This window comes from Palaemon carinicauda, chromosome 30 (genome assembly GCF_036898095.1).
Source record: "Palaemon carinicauda isolate YSFRI2023 chromosome 30, ASM3689809v2, whole genome shotgun sequence".
In the NCBI taxonomy this organism is placed as follows: Eukaryota; Metazoa; Arthropoda; class Malacostraca; order Decapoda; family Palaemonidae; genus Palaemon; species Palaemon carinicauda.
In genome coordinates, this window is record NC_090754.1 from 29628042 (window position 1) to 29652530 (window position 24489).

Below are 24489 nucleotides of genomic sequence, written 5' to 3' on the forward strand. Positions count from 1 at the left end.
TGGAAAAGTTGCTTTTAATATTTATTAAAGAAAAACAGTTGGCCGGGGAAAGTGTTAGTGAAGCGTTCATTTGTGAAAAAGCGTTGCATATCTATGAAGAATTAGTGAAGAAAAGTCCGAGTACCAGTGAAAGTGATTCATTTACATTTAAAGCGAGCAGGGGTTGGTTTGAAAAGTTTCGTAATAGAACAGGTATTCATCGTGTTACTAGGCATGGGGAGGCAGCTAGTTCGGATCAAATTGCAGCCGATAAATACGTGGGGGAATTCGATCGGTACATAAATGAACAAAATTTGATCGCACAACAAGTCTTTAATTGTGATGAGACTGGGTTATTTTGGAAGAAAATGCCAGCCAATACGTACATTACCAAGGACGAGACGAAGATGCCAGGTCACAAGCCAATGAAAGATAGGCTAACATTGTTGCTGTGTGCAAATGCAAGTGGCGATTGCAAGATCAAACCCTTGTTAGTGTACCACTCGGACAACCCCCGGGTGTTCAAACGAAATAATATTTGTAAAAGTGCACTACCAGTTATGTGGCGCTCGAACACTAAATCTTGGGTCACAAGACAATTCTTTACTGAGTGGATAAACGAAGTGTTTGCCCCCCAGGTTAAGGCTTACCTCATTGAAAAGAGCTTGCCAATGAAATGTCTTCTGGTTATGGACAATGCTCCTGCACATCCTCCAGGTCTCGAGGATGACTTGAAAGAAGAATACAGCTTTATCAAAATCAAATTCTTGCCCCCCAATACTACTCCCATACTCCAGCCCATGGACCAACAGGTCATTTCAAACTTCAAAAAACTCTATACCAAGGCCCTTTTCAGAAAGTGTTTTGAAGTGACCAGTGACACGAAGTTGACCCTAAAGGAATTCTGGAAGGAACACTTCAGCATCCTCAACTCTGTTAACATGATTGACCAAGCTTGGCGAGGTGTGACCTATAGGACATTGAACTCTGCCTGGCGTAAGCTGTGGCCATCATGTGTCACAGAGAGGGAGTTTGAAGGTTTCCAACCAGAGGCGGGTCCAAGCACTGCTACCCCTGTAATTTCTGATGACACTGATGTCGTTGAGGAAATTGTTGTCATGGGCAGGAGTTTGGGGCTTGAGGTCGACAAGGATGATATTGATGAGCTTGTAGAAAGCCATTCTACCGAGTTGACTGTGGAGGAATTGTTGCACCTGCAACAACAACAGCAGCAGGATCTGATTGTGGAGCAGGAATCTTCAGAAGAGGATGAGGTAAGGGAGGATGTTCCAAGTTCTCTCATCAATGAAATTTGTTCCAAGTGGGCAGATGTGCAGGCTTTTGCTGAAAAATACCACCCAGAAATTGCAGTAGCAAACCGGGCAGTGCATATGTTTAATGATAGTGTCATGTATCATTTTCGAAGAATACTGCAGAGGAGGAAGAAACAATTAACAATAGACCAGTTTTTCACAAAAGAAAAGAAAGCTGCTACATCAAAGCCTGTTTCTCCTCCAAAGAAGAGACAAAGAAGAGAAGAAACCCCTGAAATAGATCTGCCCACCCTTTCATTGGAGAGAGAAACAACTCCTGAAGGAGAACTACCCCGCCACATCATGGAAGGGGACTCTCCTTCCAAGCAGTAACCTCCCCCTTCCATCCTCTCCACATCCATCCCTGTATGCCATCGAACCGCTGCTCAAAGGTATGTTCACTACAGTACAGAAAATGGTTTAAAATTGTTTTATTTTAGTACAGTAAATGGTTTAAAATTGTTTTATAGGATTTTCTGACCAATTTCATACACATTTAGATAATTATTGTTGTTTAGGTACACGTTTTATTAATATTTTGGGCCTGTTCGAGTGCTTGGGAACGGAATAGAATATATACCATTATTTCTTATGGGGAAAAAAAATTCGGTACTCGAACAAATCGGAGGTCGAACACGGATCTCGAACGGATTATGGTCGAGTACCGAGGTATCACTGTACAGCAAAACTTCAAAGGCTCGACAACAGCTGAGAAGTTGACCTGTAAACAACTTGGAGCGTCTCCTGGCTAGGCGCCAGGGAGAGTCTACCAGAATTGAGAAGTCTATCTGGGCAGAGGCATGAACTCCCAAGCCGAGAACTTCTCTCGTGTCATATCAGACTCTCGCTCTATAAACCAGTTTAAAAGAAGGGAAAGCAAAGGCTGTATCCCCCAAACTCCTCCTGGTGAAAAACCAGTCGCCTAGCCAACGTAACGCTCTCTAGGAGAGCGAGAGAGCACTAGCTTAAAAACAACGGCTTCGAAGTAGCTAGGCCTAGTGTAAGTTCTGACGTTTAGGCGAACGAGGAGCAGCAGTTACAAGATCCGGACGAAGATCCTTAAAAAAATCATCATGATTTAATTAAAGTCCATAGGAGGCTAAGCAGCTTAAGGCTCCTCTCCATCTGACAGAGTCCTCAAGGGAATATCAGTAGGAGGGAGAACAGCAACTTCCTCATCTACAGGAACCTTGTCCGATAAAAGCTGAGTCTCTCACTGGTGCATTAGTAGCGGACCAGAACGCAACGTCATGTAACTGCTTGACAGTCTGTGAACTGTCAACAAATGAACTGTCAACCACAACAGTTGCGTGAGGACGTACAGCGTCCACTCGAGACTGCTTTGACTGCCTAGATTGAGCAGTCAAAACAACTCTAGAATGCAGAGGTTGACACACAGCGTCAAAACAAGTCAACTCCGATTGTTAGTGAACGTCTAGAACGTCAACAGGAGCATCAGCCAGTGGCCTAACGTCCAAATGCGGCTGAAAAACCACACGAGACCGCATCGAGTGTGGTTCTAAACAACCTGACTGACGTGACTAAGCTACGCCAACGTCAACAGTAAGCACAAAGGAACGTTAGGTTGGCTGAAAGCCAGGATATCGATGAGATAAACGGCTAGACTCAACGGACTAATCGGCAGAATAGTCTTCCATAAGGGAGGCAAGCATATACTGCATGTTTTGCCATACAACCCCTTAAGGATCAACGGAAATGGTTGTGGTAATAGACGAGGGTAACGTCTGTGACCGCAACACTTTGCCTACAAAAAAAGACTTTCGGAGTCTGTGTTACGCTTTTGTTAGGCGGCGAGCAGTTATCCGATGACTGCATAGGGTCAGAGCTGTCCTAATGGCTGTAACCAGGACGCTGGACCTGTCCTGAAAGGACTGACTTTTGCTTAAGGGCTTCGAAACCTTGTGACAAGTTTCTTATGCGAAAAGCCTACGGATGGCGAGGAGAAACAACGTCTCTCTCGTCTTATGGTAGGGGAGATCTTGGTAAGAAACACCCGATACCATAGAGGGAAAACGTCTGTTCGTTGGTCAAGGCCTCTCGAACCCATAAGTCTTTTGACATTACTTCTCCCCTGGGCTTGGGAGCTTGCAAGAGGTCCCGGACTAGGTGAACGACAGGCACGAACAGACGAACCCTCGGACGCAACACTGTAACACTTTGCGCCTCGGACGCAACACTGTAACACTTTGCGCATATCACTTTATCACTTCGATTTTCTGTTTTGCACTTATTTCTACCTGAAACACGCAATTCTACCCTTCATTAAAAGGTAGTAATTGCGAAATTAGTCGTATAATGCAAGCTCATAATACCAGCAAAAAACAGAAAATATATTTTAAGATAAAAAGAAAAATCAGTGGCTGGGAAAGAGACTAAACACTAGTTCATATAACTACGTTTTCAATCTCTCACCGCACATAGTCTGGGGACGAGAATAAAAACCTAAAAACGTTTTATCCTTCCTCCCCGTACAGAGACTAGGGACGAGAGTAACACGAGAACAACGTTACCCGCTTGAACGGAACGTTTTCTCTCCTCTCTCTCCCTCCGTCTCTATCTCTCTCTCTCTTTCTCTCTTGATTTCGCACCTAAGAGAAGAGCCCAATTATATATCGTCAAAAAAACATGTTATTTGACTAAAGGAAAAAACTGAAAGGTTTTTCAAATAAAAAGTTCCTTTAAATTAGAATTTAAAACATTTAAGCTAAGAAAGAATGAACAAAACGTCAGAATCGATTTACTCTTACTGCAAAGTGAAACCGTGATACACTCTCTCTCTATCGTAACGATAGAGCGCATGTTGAACGTCCTGAACGTCAACAACTGCGCATAAAAAACTAAACGTTAGTTCATCTTTGAAAACAGTACGAAGACTATCAAAGAAATTCTTTCATAAAATATTACATTTAAAAAGTTTTAAATCCTTTAAAAGCTAAAGACGATATAAAGGGCTCAATGTTGATTAACTTCGGTTTCCAAGTTAGGACCGCCTACTCTCAGGAAAGGTCTATATAAACAAAGCATTAAAATTTATTTTATATGTTTATAAAAAAAGGAAAGTTAATCGAAGAGGCCTAATAAAGGCGGAGAGATATAAAATATATAGAGGAAAATCTATAACGTGATAAGATAATTACTAAAAGCCTAAACACACTTCCGTCTAAGGGAAGGGTCGGCCATTTAAAAGTGAAAGAAAGTCCATACTCTCTTTGTCACCATAATTAAATCTATCCAAAACGAGTTCAAGTTTTGAGATGAAGATAAAACACCTGCATAGCGAAAGCTCAAAACTAGAATAGTGTACTTCACCAATAGTTGTGAAAACAAATCCAGTTAGCAACAGCGAATTAGTAGGTCTTGCCGGTAGCCCGACAGAGAGAAAATTGAGTTCTTTGTTTACATTGAGTACTGAGTACCTGCACGACAGATGGCGCTGTTGAAGTACACCCCCTACCTGCATAGCGATCGCTGGCGGATTTTTAACGTAGAGTTTTCTGTCGAGCAACAGAGTTGCAGCTTATATAATCACCGGCTAAGTTAAATATTGAAAAATTTTTATTGATATACCTGAAGCTGATGAAGACGTTAATGCTCTCATGAATGAATTCAGTGTATAACTCAAGTGATGGAAAGCCCCTGGTTATGATGGAATAACTGGTGAGATGATACTGGCTGAAAATGAAGTGACCCCCAGAAGACTTACAATATTATTTTGTAGAATGTGTCATGAAGAGGGAAAACATGATGAATTGGAGTTAGGAGTGTTGGTAAAAAAAAAAAAAAAAAAAAAAAAAAAAAAAAAAAAAAAAAAAAAAAAAAAAAAAAAAAGAGAGAGAGAGACCTGTCTGATTGCAATAATCACAGAGGCATCACACTTACGTCAGTTGTCATGGATACATATTGGTCTTTTATTACCCTTGGAGGATAGAAGATTGATTCTGAGGATCCTTCCCAAAAAGGGAGCTAAACTTGTGTACCGTGAAAGGAAAGACAAATACAAACATACACAGACTACCGATCTAATGAAGGTGCAGATTCCTACTTTCACTTGAACAATTCCAATTCCAAAGTCTTTACTTCAATGCAATATTCTTATGAACACAAGAATGTCCCTCCAGAAGGTCCTCCTCACCTCTCTCTCCTAGTTCTCTCCCCTTCACTTTTTTACACCTTTACTCCTCCTGCCTCTTCTTCCATCTCCTTAGCCCATCTAGGTTTAATCAGGATAGTTCAGTTCCTATTCATATACAAGTTGTAAAAGATAGAAACAGCAAAAATGAAATTTGGCGAGGAGATTTTGGGCTACTTGCAGACAATGACTGGCACCAACAATCCTCCATAAGGAAAAACTAACGAAAACAAGCAAAGCTGATTAAAGCTTCTCGTAAGCACATCAGTAAACACAGCATGTGCACACTAAATGAGAACCAAGCAGAGGCCTTTCAAACTGAGGAAATAATTTATTAAAGGTGCATGTCACTCAGAAACAAATATTAACTAGATTGTTGTTGCAGCAAATGGTGGAGTGGAAGCAGATGTACATCAGAGAGTGAATGAAGGATGCAAAGTGTCGGGGGCAGTGAAGGGAGTGGTAAAGAATAGAGGGTTGGGCATGAATGTAAAGAGTTCTGTATGAGAAAGTGATTGTACCAACAGTGATGTATGGATTGGAGTTGTGGGGAATGAAAGCGACGGAGAGACAGAAATAGAATGTGTTTGAGATGAAGTGTCTGAGGAGTATGGCTGGTGTATCTCGAGTAGATAGGGTTAGGAACGAAGTAGTGAGGGTGAGAACGGGTGTAAGAAATGAGTTAGCAGCTAGAGTGGATATGAATGTGTTGAGGTGGTTTGGCCATGTTGAAAGAATGGAAAATGGCTGTCTGCTAAAGAAGGTGATGAATGCAAGAGTTGATGGGAGAAGTACACGAGGAAGGCCAAGGTTTGGGTGGATGGATGGAGTGAAGAAAGCTCTGGGTGATAGGAGGATAGATGTGAGAGGTAAGAGAGCATGCTAGAAATAGGAATGAATGCCGAGCGATTGTGGCACAGTTCCAGTAGGCCCTGCTGCTTCCTCTGGTCGCCTTGGATGACAACGGAGGTAGCAGCAGTAGGGGATTCAGCGTTATGAAGCTTCATCTGTGGTGGATAACAGGGGAGGGTGGGCTGTGGCATCCTAGCGGTACCAGCCGAACTCGGTTGAGTCCCTTGTCAGGCTGGGGGAAGTGCCTCGGTATATGTATATAAATATAAAAATGAATTGTGAACAAAAATAAAAGAATAAAGATTATCTACAGTACTATCATTTTTACTAACACCCAAATTCTATCTTACTTAATCAACAAGTATTTTACTGCACTGTATTATACTAGTAAACCTTATTTTCTTTTTGTTTATTTTAAAGTTTATTAATAAGTTTTGTCACTCAATCTAAGTACAAGTTTTTGCATATTTCCCATTTGCATATCACAAAATACTGTCTTTTAACTGCACTAACTATCTAAATCCAGGTTTTATTGTAAAACTATAACTTCCCTCTATATCTATTTTGTTTATGAAAGTAAAACACACCATAGTCATAAATCATTTCTTACTTTCTTGACAAGGCATAAACAATATTAACTTACTCTATATCTACAAGCATTCTTCCTGAAGTTCACGAATTATGGACATCAATTCGGAAAAGTTTGGACGTTCCGCAGGTTCATCATCCCAGCATCGTCTAATGAGTTTTGTATAAATATTTGGCTTGCATGGCGATTTACACGTCAGACGTCTTCCGTCCTTCAAAGCCTTTAAAGAAAATTTAAAAAAAATAATGCATGATATGTAATAAAGAAAAATCAAACTTTATTCAGTTATAAGATCACATAGATTAATATGTAAATGCTATAATAGAATATGAACAATACCACTGGATGCATTCTGAGCATATTTCTTAAACATGCTTGCTTTTTCATTTAAGAATTGATAATATATGCTTTAAATTTATTAGTTGTAATAGGTTGGGTAATATATACATCCACTTAAATGTTTAAAAAACAATAAAAAAAAGAGGTCCATTATACCTATTATCAATGGGTTGGGTTTCTCTCTATATAAGAACCCTTTTCTTCATAATATATGCAACAAACAGTTTAGCATATTCTCTATACATTGGAAAACATTGAATACTGTGTACCACATATTTTCTACCTTATCAATATTTCCTTGTGGTCATCAGCAACTGATGTTGGAGAAACCAGGTGTATTTATCAAGATAAAAATAATCTAGTACATAGAGGATACTTCTCAAAAACAACCTATGAGGAATTATAATGATTTTCTATTGACGATATTGCACATTGTTTAGAAGGAGACACACGGAGTTGCATAAGAACAGGCAGAGATGATTTTGGAGGATGGATTGAAAGAAACAGCTTTGGAGAGGAACTCCAAAAGTGAGAAGCAGTGCCCAAATTATGCCACAGTTAAGGATTGAAGTTACTAACCAAATTGCTTAAAACACCTTGGGAGAAGTTGATAGCATGTTAGACGGGAGAAGCTGAATTACAAAATAATTTCATTATGACAAGTAAAAATGGATCGAACAAAAGGATTGTATTATTATACAAGTGAAATATGCTTACAGAATAGACTGCTGCATATTAATTTGAGTAATATAAAGCAAGATGAAGAAAGGAAGATATTTAGAAAACTTAATGATAGAGAATGAAAAAAATATAAATGATATATGAAGTAGACTGCATATATATCATAAATATAATATATATACAGTATATATATATATATATATATATACATATATATATATATATATATATATGTATATATATATATATATATATACATACAGTAGATCCCCAGCATACGGCGTCCTTAGCTTACGTTTTTTTCATGTTACGGTGTGGAATACGATTTTTTTTCGTCCCCTCATTACGACATTTTCCCCACCTTACGGCATCGAATTCCGTAACTCAAATTTGGCGGTTTCTACGCGTCCGACTGTGCGAGTCAGTAGCTTACCACCATGCTCATACGTCACTGCATACGTCACTAAGAAGCTGGTCTGCTATTGATCGGCGTCACGGCGTCACTAAGATGCCGATACGCTATTAGCCGAAAATCCTCCCACAATGCTTGAGAGAAATGCTGCCTCTCTCTCTCTTTGTCATACGCGCGCTCAGTTCAGAATCTCGTGTACGTTTCGTAAAGACTTGATCTCGTGTGAGTGCTTGCGATATTGTTATTTTTTGTGCATTTTAGTGCTTAATCATAACTTTAATTTGTTAGCCATGGGTCCCAAGATTGCTAGTGATGTTAAAGGCAGAAGTAAGAAGATGATAACTATGGAAACGAAGCTGGAGATCATAAAGAAATAAGAAGGCATGCGCATCGTTACCCTCGCTAATACGTACGGCCATAACCAATCTACGATTGGTACAATTATTAAGAATAAAGAAGCCATTAAAGCAAGTAAGTCTTCTAAAGGCATGACTATCCTTGCCAGTGGAAGGACCTCAATCAACAATGAGATGGAGAGATTCCTTCTTCAGTGGATTAAAGAGAAGGAAATCGCTGGTGATACACTCACGCAATCGGTAATTTCGCACAAGGCGAGCGCCATCTTTACCGATCTCGTGGAAGCCCAGAGAGACGGCGAAGGCTAAGGAACGTTGCAGCAAGCTCCCCAAGAGTTTAAGGCTTCTCATGGGTGGTTTGATCGGTTTAGGAAGAGGACTGGTAATCACTCAGTCGTCAGGCATGGAGAGGCGGCCAGTTCTGACAAGAAAGCAGCAGAAGAATTCCTCAAGAAGTTTGAGAACGTAATTTCCAGAGAAGGCTTCATTCCTCAGCAAGTTTTTTTAACTGCGATGAAACTGTCCTTTTCTGGAAGAAAAGGCCCCGTCATACATATATCACAGCTGAAGAAAGGAAACTTCCAGGCCATAAACCAATGAAGGACAGACTAACGCTCGCATTTTGTGCAAATGCCAGTGGGGACTTAAAAATTAAGCTCCTACTGGTATACCACTCAGAAAATCCTCGTGCCTTCAAGGCACAAAATATCACGAAGGAGAAGCTCTTGGTATTTTGAAAGTCTAATGATAAGGCCTGGGTCACGAGGACCATATTTATTGAGTGGATAAACGTCTGCTTCGGTCCTGCTGTCAAGAACTATTTAGAAGAGAATGATCTTTCTCTGAAATGTCTCCTGGTGCTGGACAATGCCCCTGCTCACCCTCCTGGCCTCGAGGACATCATTCATCCTGACTTCTCTTTCATTAAGGTTCTCTATCTGCCACCAAACACCACCCATCTCCTCCAGCCTATGGACCAGCAAGTGATTGCCAACTTCAAGAAGCTTTACACGAAGCATCTGTTCAGAAGATGCTTCGAAGTGACTGAAAGCACTCAACTCACGCTCCGTGAATTTTGAAGGGGCATTTTGACATCGTTCAATGCCTGAAGATGATCGACACAGCTTGGAATGAGGTTTCACGGCGCACCTTGAACTCCTCATGGAAGAAACTGTGGCCAGCTGTTGTAGCAGAACGAGACTTTGAAGGTTTCGATCCCTCAACCGAAGACGAGGCCGTTGATGATCCTGCCCCTGAGGGTGATGTTGAGGAAATAATTTCAATCGGGAGGTCCATGGGGCTTGTTGTCGATGAGGCTGACGTCCATAACCTTATCGAGGAGCACAGGGAGGAGCTTACGACTGAAGACTTAAAAGGAGTTAGAGGCAATGCAGTTGACGATTATTCAAGAAGAGCACAGCTCTAGTGGAGGCGAGGACGGGGGGGGGGAGACTGAAGAAACGACATCGTCAGAAATAAAGGAAGCTATCGGTTGGTATGAAAACCTTACAAGTTTCATTGAAAAGAAACACCCAGAAAAACTTCACACAAGTCGTCTCATGCAGAGTGTTAATGATAAGTGTATGAGTCATTTTAGGAATATATTGAGGAATCGTCAGAAACAGGCTTCTTTGAATAGATATTTCTCCAAAAGAGAAATATCAGAAAGCAAAGACGATAATAGTGATTCTATCAAAAAAGCTAACAACAACTGATTTACCTCCCATTCATGGTCATTCTCGTCTACCAGTTTCAATCCTCGTCCAAGCACTCGAGCATTCGCCTCTCTCACCACTCCATCAACATACAAGTGAAACAACCACAGTGACATCACACATCCCTGTCTCAGCCCCACTCTCGCCGGAAACCAATCGCTCACTTCATTTCCTATCCTAAAATATGCTTTACTACCTTTGTAGAAACTTTTCACTACTTACAACAACCTTCCACCAACTCCATATAACCTCATCACATTCCACATTGTTTCCCTATCAACTCTATCATACGCTTTCTCCAGATCCATAAACGCAACATACACCTCCTTACCTTTTGCTAAATATTTCTCGCATATCTGCCTGACTGTAAAAATCTGATTCATACAACCCCTACCTCTTCTAAAACCACCCTGTACTTCTAAGATTGCATTCTCTGTTTTATCCTTAATCCTATAAATCAGTACTCTACCATACACTTTTCCAACTACACTCAACAAACTAATACCCCTTGAATTACAACACTCATGCACATCTCCCTTACCCTTATATAGTGGTACAATACACGGACAAACCCAATCTACTGGTACAATTGACAACACAAAACACACATTAAACAATCTCACCAACCATTTAAGTACAGTCACACCCCCTTCCTTCAACATCTCAGCTCTTACACCATCCATACCAGATGCTTTTCCTACTCTCGTTTCATCTAGTGCTCTCCTCACTTCCTCTCTTGTAATCTCTCTCTCATTCTCATCTCCCATCACAGGCACCTCAACACCTGCAACAGCAATTCTATCTGCCTCTGTATTATCCTCAACATTCAGTAAACTTTCAAAATATTTCGCCCACCTTTTCTTTGCCTCCTCTCCTTTTAACAACCTTCCATTTCCATCTTTCACTGTCTCTTCAATTCTTGAACCAGCCTTCATTGCTCTCTTCATTTCTTTCCAAAACTACTTCTTATTCTCTTCATATGAATGACCCAATCCCTGACCCCACCTCAGGTCAGCTGCCCTCTTTGCCTCAATTACCTTGCGCTTTACTTCCACATTTTTCTCTCTATATCTTTCATATTTCTCTACACTATTACTCTGCAGCCATTCTTCAAAAGCCCTCTTTTTCTCTTCCACTTTTACCTTCACTCTTTCATTCCACCATTCACTGCCCTTCCTCATGCTGCCTCCAACAAACTTCTTGCCACACACATCACTTGCAATCCCAACAAAATTTTCTTTTACTAACTTCCACTCCTCTAAATTACCAGTTTCTCTTACTTTCACTTTGTCATATCCCATTTTCAACCTTTCTTGATATTTACGTTTTACCCTCGGTTTTATTAGCTCTTCAACCCTCACTAGCTCCCTTTTACATCCACTTACTCTATTCCCCACTTTTTTGCTACAACTAATTTTCCTTCCACCAAAAATTGATCAGACATACCGTTAGCCATACCCCTAAACGCGTGCATGTCTTTCAATCTTCCAAACATTCTTTTAGTTATCAACACATAATCCACTAACGCCTTTTCTACCACTCTTCCTTTTGCCACTCTTACCCATGCATACTTGTTTTTATCTTTCTTTTTGAAAAAGCTACAACTTATCACCATCTCTTGCTCAACACACATATCTACCAGTCTCTCACCACTCTCATTTTCACCTGTTACGCCATACTTACCAATGACACCTTCTACCTCTCCAGCGCCTACTCTGGCATTTAAATCACCCATGACAACTACATAATTCCTTCTACCCAGTCCTTCTACACACCTAGTTAATTCATTCCAGAACTCATTCCGCTCTTCTTGACTTTTCTCACAACCTGGCCCATACGCACTGACAAAAGCCCAACATTCCCTACCCAACCTAACCCTTATCCACATTTACCTAGATGAATTATGATACAAAAAAAAACTGTTGGCAAAATGTATCAAACAAAAATTTCCCCACACAAAATAAATGCAGCTTTCAGAAGCTGCAACTAAAGAATGAGTGAGAATTAAAGGTGACAGTGGCTGGAAGGGGTCAATCATTACATCACCACTCTAATTCCAGCTGGATCAAAGGTTTATATACCCTGTACATTATTAAGAAGATAAATCATTCTTATCTGTATTCCATTTCATTCAAGCTGAAGCTTTCCTTAAAATGATATCCTTATTTTAATTACAAACTGATATGCATCTTTATTGATAATGATTGAGAAAACCTGCATATTTCCATGTTTTTCTTATATGTCAGCTGTTCTTATATGTTATCATTTAACCCTTTTACCCCCAGGCTATTTGGAAATTTCCAACCCTTAACCCCAAAGGGGTTATTTTTTCCCTAGCACATTTTGCAGTATATTTTTTTTTAAATTGCTCTAACAGCCCTAATTTTTGTCATAGAGAGGTCAGGTTGGTCTCATTCTCTTGGAAAATGCCTGAATTTTCTCAAAAAATTATCAAAAATATGAAAAAAAGAATTTTTATAGCCTTTTTTTGCAAGGACGTACCGGTACGTCCATGGGGGTAAAGGGATGAGTTTTGTGAAATGTACCAGTACGTCCTTTGGGGGTAAAAGGGATAATAAACTAAAGGGTACATATCAACATTCTTTGTTGAAAGGGGTAAACAATACTAGAATTCTTTATCTATCTATACACATTACACACAATAAAAAAAATACACAAGCCACTAAAATATTAGGTTACATAACACTTATACAACAAATTGGCATCTAAAATACCAAAACAGGCATATAATTCATAGGGACACTTGGCAAAGAGAGCAGAAAACATGTAGGTAACTATGAGTGCATAAGATTTAGGGAAGTGGGTCTGTCTCCTTAAAATGATATATGTAATATAAATTTTCATTTGATCAAAATGAAAATGTGAAAAATGTAAAAAAAAAAATAAGCATTCATTACCCAAGAATGACACCCGCAGTAACCACGGAAACTGAAGATAACTTTATCTTTACCTTCCATGATTTTGAAGAATTTTCTGACTATCCTTTGACATTAGATTTAATGTCTTTGGGATTGGTAAACATACTTTGAATCACCAAAATTGCATGAAATAAGTAAGGTGAATAAAATCTGTACTCTTAAGGGACAGAATTTTCAAGGTGTATGACATAGTGAAGGAAAAACCTATTTCCTGAGAGGTGTTGTGATATCTTCAAGGACTTAATTATAAAAGTTAGAACAGGTAATACCATACAACATAAATACCATAGAAATATTGTTTCCCCTGCTCTACATACTAAGCAGGAAATCAGTGTGCACAAGGGAGAGCTACAGGTTCATGTTCTATTGAACCCATCACAGCACCCCTAATGCTGAAAATCATTTAGTAACCGATAACAAGTCTTCAGTAAGAACTAATACTAATATTGGAGACAAGGCTATTCGTGAGATAATTTGCAGCAAGCCACCATCTTCTATCCCCAGAGCAAGAATCAAATGCCATCCTTCCTTACATGAGGCTAGGGAGAAGGGAGGGTCTTGGATACCATACAGCACCTCCCTCCAAAAAGGAGATTTCCTTTGTCAAAGACTCTTTCTTGGGGGGGGGGAGGTTAATGGACCGTGTGGTGCACAGACTAATAACTGAGCGGTAATTATGTAGACTCGTGTACCATAAAGGAAAAAAGTCTACAACCAAGCAAATAACTAAAGCCTGCATGTATGGGTGAGAAGAAAATCTCAAAAGTCATACACTTCCCTTATAAGAGAAATACGCCAGTGAAGAAGCTAAGTGCTGGTCATTATGCTTATGCTTATGGACCTGGTTGATGTGCCCCTTCCTCCATGCAATTTCATGTCATATGTTCTATGAAGGAGCTGAGCACCACGCACGCTGTACGGTTTAGATTTTTTAAGGAAGTGTCTTATAAACACCCAATGCTAAGACTAACCCATAAAGCTCTGGATGTCCTGAAATTGCACATTGGCTAAAAATTATATAGAGGAAGCAACTTTTCTCACATCCCAAGTTTTAGGGATGGAGAGAGAATTGGCTTTCTTGATAAGAGAGTCCATTAGATTACTGATAGCTACTGTTTTCAAGACTTTTTGATTTGTGTATTTTGAAACAGATACATTCAGAGAATGGGAATCTCTGCATATATATTTATAGAGTAGACACTGGACAGAAGATACCATTCCAAGTTTGCAGAGTCATTTTCTTTTTAACCAAAAATAGGAAACCTACAATCAGAATTATAAGATGATCAGGAGTAATAGGAATAAACTCCTGGTCTTTTTATAAAGCTGAAAACTCACTAATTCCTGTTTCTGAGGCTACTGCCATAAAAATAACTCTCTGGAGTAACTCTTTAAGAATAATGGAGGAATTATCTAATTTCACCAAAACATCAAGCACTCTGTCAAGAGACAAGGACTCTGACTAGGTTGATGGAGATGGTCATTGTAAGGCTAAAGACCAAGTAATCTTGTGAAACGGGTTTGAATCTAAATTCACGTCAAAAGCCTGTTTGAGAGGTTCTTTCAATTCAAATATGTATGACAAAATTGTTGATAGCTTAAGCTTCCTATATTAAGAGAGATGGACTAAAAAAAGAAGTCCCAAAGTTAGGAGACCTAGCCTTCAAGATGACCATCTGTGCATTCTGCATCAACTGGTATTGTGTAGTGAAAAAAAGACCTCTAATGATCACCAAATGTGTTATGCTGTGAACTGAAAATTCCCAACTGTATATACAGGAGAAAAAAAATCATGCGTAAAGGTTTACAGTCAGAGAGGAGGACACGGAGAAACTCCAACTCCCTACTCTGCGATGCCGCTGTGCTGACTGAATAATGTAACTTCAGTGTCAGAAGTTGAAGCAAAAGGAGACCATGTACTGTTCGGCCAATGTAGAGCTATCAGCACAGCTGTCCCTGAAAAGTCCTGAAGGATATTCAAACTCTTTAAAATCAAACTTGTTCAAAGAAGCAGATATACTGAAGAACTATTTGTTCTAGATCAGGTGTTAGCGATCTCTTGCCACTGCCCGAGAATCCACATTCAGAGCTACGTATAGTAGGAAATTGTGGTTCTCTTTCATTACAAAGAAATCTACTTGAAGATCCAGGAAAACTTCTAGAATCCCTAGGACCTAGATCTAATATAACTTTAGGCAGAAAGCATAAAAGGCAGAAGAAAGTGGAGAGAAGTAATATCAAGTTAAACTCAATAAAAGTAAAAGGTGATGTTAAATTGTCTGTAATAACCATAAGCAATTTTTACAAAAAGTGGTATCATAAATACACATATATGTTTATATAACAAGGGCTTGAAGCCTAGTCCTAAGATATTCAGTATGGAATATTGCATAATTTCCCATTAGATTTTCTAGACCTTTCTTCATTTTAGCAAAACTATACATCCTACCCTGTGTTCTTTGCCTGGCAAACTCTATATTTCATCTCTTGCATTCCATCCTCAGAAATTACAGTTACATTAGTAAATACATTGTGAGCCACTATTTCTATTTCTCCACTATTGCATACCAACATTCATCATTTTGTCATCCTGCCTTCTTTTTATGTCTACAATATAACGTTAAAATACGCATTCCACTTAAATGACCTGAGGACCAATGATGTGACAATTCAGGTAATTTCTGAAAAATCCTCAAATCATACAAGAGAGATGCTTCCTCCAGATAATGGCTAATAGCATCTTGATAATATTCTAGTTAGGAGGTCATTGTTTTCTTAGTTATTTACATTGTTTTGAGTCTATAATTTCTAATTCATTGTATTCTGTGTTCTCATACCATCCTCTTTAACTTTACACCTTTTATTGTACCAATTTTCATTTCCGTTTTAAGAAAAGACTTCCATCAATTCCTATGATAGCATCATGATATGGGTTGTCTATTTGAATTAGTCAACAGAATAATAAAAGGAATAAATATTACCTGTATTAAAATTTCTGGCTTTTGTGGAAGATTCGGCTCTAATCCATGTGTGAACATTTCCCAACATGTAACACCATAAGACCACACGTCACTTTTGTGAGAAAACTTTCCGCTTTCAATGCATTCCAGAGCATACCTGTAAGAATTAAAATATATTCTTAATAAAAACAAAATCAAATCTTTCTATACATGAAGATGAAATATCATTGGAAGGAGAAAGGATTAATGAGGTAGAATCATTTAAATATTTAGGAACTATGATCTCCAATACAGGGTCTTTAGAATTAGAGTATAGTGTTTGATTGACCGATTTAAGGTTTTCTGGCATTCTGACATCTAAGGTCATTGACACCAAGAAGTTTAGTGAAAGACTGAAAAAGCAAATCAGACAATGGCAAGATTAAGTAAAATTTGAAAATCAAATCGCCTTAAATTACATATAAAAATCAGACTATATATCAGTTTGGTGATCGGTGTTACTCTATAGACATGAGTCATGGTATAACAATGAAACAATCTCCAACAGATTTAGTAGATTTGAGAACAAAGCTCTCAGAAGGATATTGGGAGTTAAATGGCAGGACAGGATTAGAAATTAAACTATAAGAGAGATTACTCGAGTGCCATATGTGGATGAGATGATGATGAAGGGTAGATGGAGATGGTTTGGGCATGCTCTTCTCACTCCCCAAGGGAGATTAGTTCACCAACCGTTCAGTTGGGCTCCACAAGGCACTAGAAGAGTGGGAAGACCCAGGCCTACATGGCTGAGGACTATGAAGCATGAAGTAGGAGATGATAAATGGAGAAGTATTGAATTAAAAGCTCAAGATAGAGACAACTTTACGAAATCTAACTGAGGCACTTTGCGTCAATAGGCGTAGGAGCAGATGACGATGACAATACATGAATATTACCATTGCTTTATTCTCTTGGTGAATCTTTTCAAAACCCCAGATATTTCAAATTTAGCACTCCTGGTGGAATAGTGCAAGAGCATCTTATCCTTGCATTACCTTGTGGTATAATGTCCCACTTCTTGTGTATACTAGAAAGCTTTAGTGCAACAACAGGCTAGGAAGGGAAGTTGACACAGATAAAAGTGGGTTTGAATAAAAAAATACATAACCTGTAATTTTTTCACATACATATTACTTTAAGTTTAGCCTGAATATTTACACCTCTGTATACAGACTATTTATAAACTAGAAGGAACAACGTTCTAAGAATACTATCACATCTGTAGCTGTGTAATCTAACAGAAGTGCAAGTATTAGACTGGGACCCAGTTAGTAAAGAAAAAGTTTAAGTAATATAAGAGAAAAAGCACAGGAATGCGTACTTACAACTTCTGGAGAATGTATTACAAGAGGGATATCCACAGTTTGATCAGGAGGATATTAACATATATCATAAAACCACCAAAAGAACAAGATCTTGACTTGAAGCAATGGCTAAATCCAAAACTGTAAATATCTATTTTAACTACAATAGAAAATGTATTCTTATTCTAAACTCATTTGCCATGATTTTCACTTGAGCTTCATCTTTCATGGAGAAAGAAACCATGCAGCATACCTTGTGCAAAAATAAATTATTGGTGACCTACTCATTAATTTGTTTTGTTAATGAGAATTCTAAAATTGCATTTTACAAATCCATTAGTTCCACATACACAATATTAAAGGGTCCTGACAGGGTAGAAGAGTATAAATGCTAAGGTAAGGAAATTACTGCATGGTGAAGTGATCCTAGAATTCTGTCTAAACTTTAACTATAAAATCTAATGCAGAAGGATAGAAAAATAAGAGCCCCAATCTTTTGAGAAAGTGCCCGACTGGAAAGCATTTGATTACTTTATAAGAAAAAGAAAAAATGTACGAGGGAAAGCAAACTTGAAAGTGAGATCTACTTAGGAAGCTTCACTCAGAGGTTCACTAGGAGGTTTTTTAATTTTTTTTATACTAGAAAGACATCCCAGTTGGAAGGTTTCATCAGTCTATGGGGTATGCTACTACTTTTTGAAGTGACGACAGTGCCTTTATAACACTTCTAAGAAAGGAAAATCTTGAGCTCGCATTGACTTTGGGCCTTTGACGGCTGAAATTTGCACTTATTCTTTGGCTGTTTGATAATTCTTTACTTAAAATTGGTATATTTCGGCCACTGAATCTCAGTAAAGTATTGAAATAATCTGAGTGCCTTTGTGTAAAAGAATTCTTCAACAACAATGGTTATCAAAAAAATTTATTTTACAAAATGTACAAAACTTTCTTAATCAAATCATGAGCAGTGATAATCAGAATTATGAAAAAACCAAAGACCAGATTATATATTTCTTATTTCCCTGTATATATATAATAAGATAAATAATGTAATAGAAAGAAAAGTAAAACATATAATAAAAACCTAATTTAAAGACATTTACATTTGAATGATATTCATTCATAATTCTAAGGTAGGTAATTTACTTAAGTCTATGATGTCCTAATCAAGCAAACTTCATTCTATGGTTGCTTACAAATTTGTGTGTCCAAAGTGTAGTTAGGAATATGCTGGTGGTTCAACAAACAAAACTGTCCTCTAACAAGACCTTGCAGTTGCATCCAGACAGTATAAGTATGATATTCTTTTGTACTCAGAAATTTTAGGTTTCTAATATGTGGTACTCATCTGAGCTCCTTATAACTGGTTTTTAAGAAGCTAATAATTTTGAAATGGGATGCCATTCCGAGAGCCAGGGGAATGGCGGTGTATATTATGACTGAGTGCCCAGCTTCTCATAAGTCCCGCTATTAAGCAATTGCGCATCTAATTTACATGGATAGAAGCAAACACAATAAAGAAAACTACTGTTTTATCATCTAAAGTCTTTAAACGTCTTTTGGCAAAACGACTAAATAGGTTTGCTGAAGGTATTCATCTGTTTCCTAGTTTACAATTTGCTTTCGTAAAGGCCTTGGAGCATGTAATGCCATTTTCAAGTAATAGATTGCAAGTAGTTGTTGTTGGTGGGAACCATAGTGAGTATCGGAATGTGATATCTGGTGTTCCTCAAGGTAATGTTCTTGTTCCATTACTTTTCATATCATATATACATGACATGTGGTTTGGCCTAGAAAACAAGCTTGTTGCATATGCAGATGATGCTACTCTCTTTGCATCAATTCCATCACCTGAATGTAGATCTGGGATTGCTGACTTCTTAATAGAGATCTAGCTAAAATTTGTGCATGGTGCGAATTATGGGGCTTGAAGTTGAATCCTAACAAAACTAAAAGAATGATTGTAATTACGTCAAGAACAGTGGCTCCTCAACATCCGATTCTCAGCATTGATAATGTTTCTTTAACTCTCTATGACTCATAAAATTTTAGGTGTGATTCTCATCAGCAAATTTACTTATGAGAAACACATTAGGTCTGTCTCTTCTTCAATTGCACAAAAAAATTGGCTTAGTGAGAAAGTCTTGTAAGATTTTTGGTGATCAATTTATTCCAAAGAAGTGTTTTAATTCTTTCGTTCCACCTTATTTCAAGTATTGTTCTCCTGTCTGGTCTTCAGGTGCCAATACTCATCTTAATTTGTTGGACATGAACTTAGGGTCTATTAAATTTCTTATTCCTGATCGAGATATTAATCTCTGGCACCGTTGTTCGACTGGTTAATTATGCATATTGCATAAGATTTTTCATAATTCTGATCATCCTTTAGATTCAGATCTTCCTGGACAGTACAGTACCATCAAGTTCATAATACTAGGTATGCAGTTAATTATAAGTCCTATATTCTCTCTCATAAGGCTTAACCTGTTAAGCATCAACCACATAATAATACTGTACGTTCACTACAATCCATTTGATACCGCCTTCAACAGGATATTACGTTCATAACTTTAAATGGGCGTTTCAGAATTTGTAAGCTGTAAATGAAAACTTAGATGGTGTCTGGCAACTTTTTTCTCTAGGTTGCTTGATGCTAGACAACTGGTACTGCCTGGTTTCCTTTCAGTGCACTTCGGGCATTTATGTAGAGAGGGTAATTCGTTTTGCTTCTTTCACAATGAGCAACCCAAATGCGAGGCGTATTTTTTTAGATAAAATAAATAAAATACTAGATGATGTGTGAAAGAATGATAACAAAAGAATAAAGCATAAATGTATAATATTTTTCATTCAGTATTATGTAGCCTTTATAAATAAAATGTTAGCAATATTATTTGTTTTTTTGTTATTCCATCATTTAATTAATCAGGTAGTTATATTGGTTGAGCTTCAAAAGTTCAAACTTACGCAAATGTTATTATGCTGAACAGGGGGACATATGGTTTCTTTTTATAGTTTAAATTTGGAAGAACGGTTTTAATGTTGTTACTGTTCTTAAAATACTTCATTTCAATTGTTCATTACTTCTCATATAGTTTATATATTTCCTTATTTCCTTACCTCACTGAGCTATTTTTCCCTGTTGGAGCCATTGGGCTTATTGCAATAATAATAATAATAATAATAACAATAATAGTAATAATAATAATACTGTAATAATAATCATAATCATAATAATAATAATAATAATAATAATAATAATACTAATAATAAGAGCAATCAGAGATTTCTGATTTCTGCCAAAGGTTAATGGGGTCATCCATGGCCTAAGTTCTATCCGAGGTGGAAATTTCGTCAAAATCTATCAATTTGTTTTGACGTTATCTTTAAAATGATGAAAAATGCAAATCTGGATCTAAGATCTGGATCTAAGATCTGGATCCAGATCATCTCCAAAATTTAATGGGCTTGTCCATAACATAAGATCTAACTGTGGTGAAATTTTTGTCAAAATCTGTTGAGTATTTTTGAAGTTATCTTTAAAAAGGCGAAAATACAAAACCGGATCCCGATCATCTCCAAAAGTTAATCTAAGATCTATCTGTGATGAAAATTTTCTCAAAATCTGTAGAGTAGTTTTGACGTAATACTGTCCACAGTCACACAGACAAATATATAAATACATAATTAAACTGGAATCCAGATATGGATCATCTCCAAAAATTTAATGGGGTCGTCCATGACCTAAGATTTATCTGTTGGTGAAAATTTCATCAAAATCTGTCCAGTAATTTTGATGTAATCCTGTCCACAGACACACAGACAAATAAATTAAAAATTAAACTAGAATCTGGATCATCTTAAAATTTCAATGGGGTCATCCATGACCTAAGATCTCTGTGGTGAAAATTTTATCCAAATCCATCGAGTAGTTTTGACGTTATCTTCAAAATGGCATGAAGGGCAAATCTGGATCTGGAATTCATATCCAAAATTTAATGGGGGTTGTCCATGTCCTAAAATCTATTGAGATTGAAAATTTCATCAAAATCTGTTGAGTAGTTTTGACATAACCCTGTCCACAAAAATGTTGAAAAATGCAAATACGGATCTAAAATCTGGATCATCTCTAAAATTTTACGGGGTTGTCCATGACCTAAGATCTATCTGTGATGAAAATTTTGTCAAAATCCGTCACGTAGTTTTTACGTTGTCCTCTACCCAGTTACACACAGACAAATAGATAAATAAATAAATACACCGATTGATCGCGTAACCTCCTTGGCGGAGGTAATAATAATAATAACGATAATAATAGAGGAGTTAGTTCAAGTACCATTCATGAACTAGGTAAACCCCTCAGTCCTCTATAAGAAACCATTGTCATGGCTCTTGTAGTATAAATTTCAATCATGATGATTCTAGCATTTTATGTAAAGATTATTTCAAGACAGAGCTAAGATTGTTGATAACTTTTTACAAATAAATTTGGAAGCAATTTGTATTTTCCTACTGATACAAACCTCAAGCTATTTATAGGGATATACTTTCAACATAGCTGAAAGACGAGCCATGAGACTTTTAGCAAGGGATAACTACCCCAACCGCTTGTTAGCGGGATGAGGGGTAGTTGGCTATCCCTTCACTCACACACCTGGGTTGATAACCAACTTTGCTTCCAGACAGGACTTTCTGGGGACGGTGCTGATGAGCCAATCTCTATACAAACCTTCGCTATTTATAAGGATGACTTACTCTTAGGAGGGTGGAAGTCCATACCAACTGACTCTTGGCATTGACCAGGGGTTTTATCCTTACGATATTGATCGTAATTGGTAAGAACCCTTACACCTCGCTAAAAATATTGTACTACGCACAACTAGCGGCCTCCACAAGCTGTGTGCTTGTGATACTAGCAATATGACTGGTTCAGGTATGAATTCTCTGAGTCATAGGAATCTTTGAGTGCCATAGATGTTACCCCATCACCCCTCGCTAAAGGTATTGGGGACGCAACAAGTATTATTTCTATACTAGATTACACAAGAGAAATGGTTCTTACCTAAAAAGGTGAGGCCAGCTGTGCTGAGGACCCTGGTGTTGATTTCCCAAGAGAGGGGAAGGTGATGGAAGAAAGGAAACCACTCATTCTTACTCTATCATCCCAGACTAATCCCAGGTAATCTTAGCCCTCCACTCTCTGCTACTTGTCCATCAATTTAAAACGTTTCCATACTCCTGTGGGTCACGTCTTGCACGTAGTGGGCGGTGAAGGTCATCTAACACTTTCACACGCCTGCTTGCAGTACAGAGTAGTCACAGAGTAGTTCATTTTGAACGGCAGGGGCGTCGCAATGCCCCTGACGGCATGAGCTCGGGTCGTGGTGGTGGTGGAGGAGGGTCGGGATTAATTGCCAGGACGATGACCTTGCAAATCCAAGTCGAGATGGTGTTCTTTGCGACCTTCCTCCTGACCTTCCCCGTGCTGACAAAGAGTGCCGACTCACTGGGGCGAGCTGCTGCTGTTTTCCTGATGTAACACCTCAGACTCCTTACTGGACAAAGTAATAGTTGGTGGGGGTCATCGGTTACTGAACGAAGACTACCAATCCGGAAGGGCCTGAATCTAGGATCCGCTACTCCCGGATTTTGAGTCTTAGCAATAAACTCAGGGATGAAGTTAAGAATTACCTATCCCCATCACCTTAAATGGGCTATGTCATTGGAAAGACCATGCAGTTCACTAACTCTTTTGGCCAGATCCAAAGCAAGTAGGAACACCATCTTCAGAGTAAGATGGTGATCTGCTGCCTGGCGTATTGGTTCGTAGGGGGCACCCTTCAGAGACTGAAGGGCGCGAACACCGTTCCAAGGAGGAGGTGTAACTTCCAACTGGAGACAGGTAATCTCATAACTTTGTATGAGGAGAGAAAGTTCCAACAAGGAGATATCTACTCCCTTCAGGCTGAGCGGTCGCCTTTCACTGACAAAACCGAGAGGAGCACTTCTTCTTGAAGGTATACAAGAAACTCCGATATTGTTGGAATAGTGGCATCGAGGGTAGAGATACCCGTTCCAGAACACCAACCACAAATACATTCCACTTAGCCTGGTAGAGTGAAGCTGAATTTTGTCTGAGGTGTCCAGCCATCCTTTTCGTAACTTGTTGCCAAGACACTCTGAGTGAGGAGGTGCCGGACAGTCTCCAGGCGTGAAGCAAGGTGATGCTACTGTCTTGTGGAAGACGTTTGCATGTGGCTATTTAAGTAGATCTTGTCGTGGAGGGTGTTCTCTCGGGAGTTCCATCACGAGCTACATAAGGTCCGGGAACCACTCTGTGTGATGCCATGGTGGAGCTATTAGCGTCATCGATAGGTTTTTGCTTGTTTTGGTCTTGTTGAGGCCTCTTCTCATCACACAAAATGGGGGAAATATGTACACATCAATGATGTCCCACCATTGTTGGAATGTATCCTGCCAGAGAGCCTGGGGATCTTGAACTGGGGAACAGTAGAGCAGAAACCTGAAGTTCAGGGCCGTTGCAAACAGGTCCACAGTCGGGGAACCCCACAAAGTCAGGACTTTGTTGACTACTAGATGACTCAAAGACCACTCAAGAGCTCAGTATCTGCGTCACTCTGCTCAGGTTGCCTGCAATCTTTGCTGGAATGAAGCGAAGCAACAGGGACACAAAGTTGTCTTCTGTCCATCTGAGTATCTCTACTGCTAGATGCCACAAGGGCTGCGAAAAGGTGCCACCTTGTTTGTTAATGCAAGCCACTACCGTGGTGTTGTTGCTCATCAACACCACGGAGTGACCCGCCAGGAACTGCTAAAACTGTTGGAGGGCTAGAAAGG

The 24489-nt window shown here is 38.7% G+C and overlaps 1 protein-coding gene across 1 annotated transcript in view; it reads right to left on the bottom strand.

Moving 5' to 3' along the window:
- The window catches only part of hop (tyrosine-protein kinase hopscotch), a 243615-nt gene that overhangs the window by 37360 nt on the left and 181766 nt on the right, over positions 1-24489 (bottom strand). Inside the window, exons 22-23 of the mRNA XM_068353566.1 lie at positions 16307-16442; positions 6938-7103 (exon numbers count right to left, since the gene is read on the bottom strand). Of these exons, the coding sequence (XP_068209667.1) occupies positions 6945-7103; positions 16307-16442 (295 nt within the window). The 3' untranslated portion in view covers positions 6938-6944. The remainder of the gene's footprint in view (positions 1-6937; positions 7104-16306; positions 16443-24489) is intronic.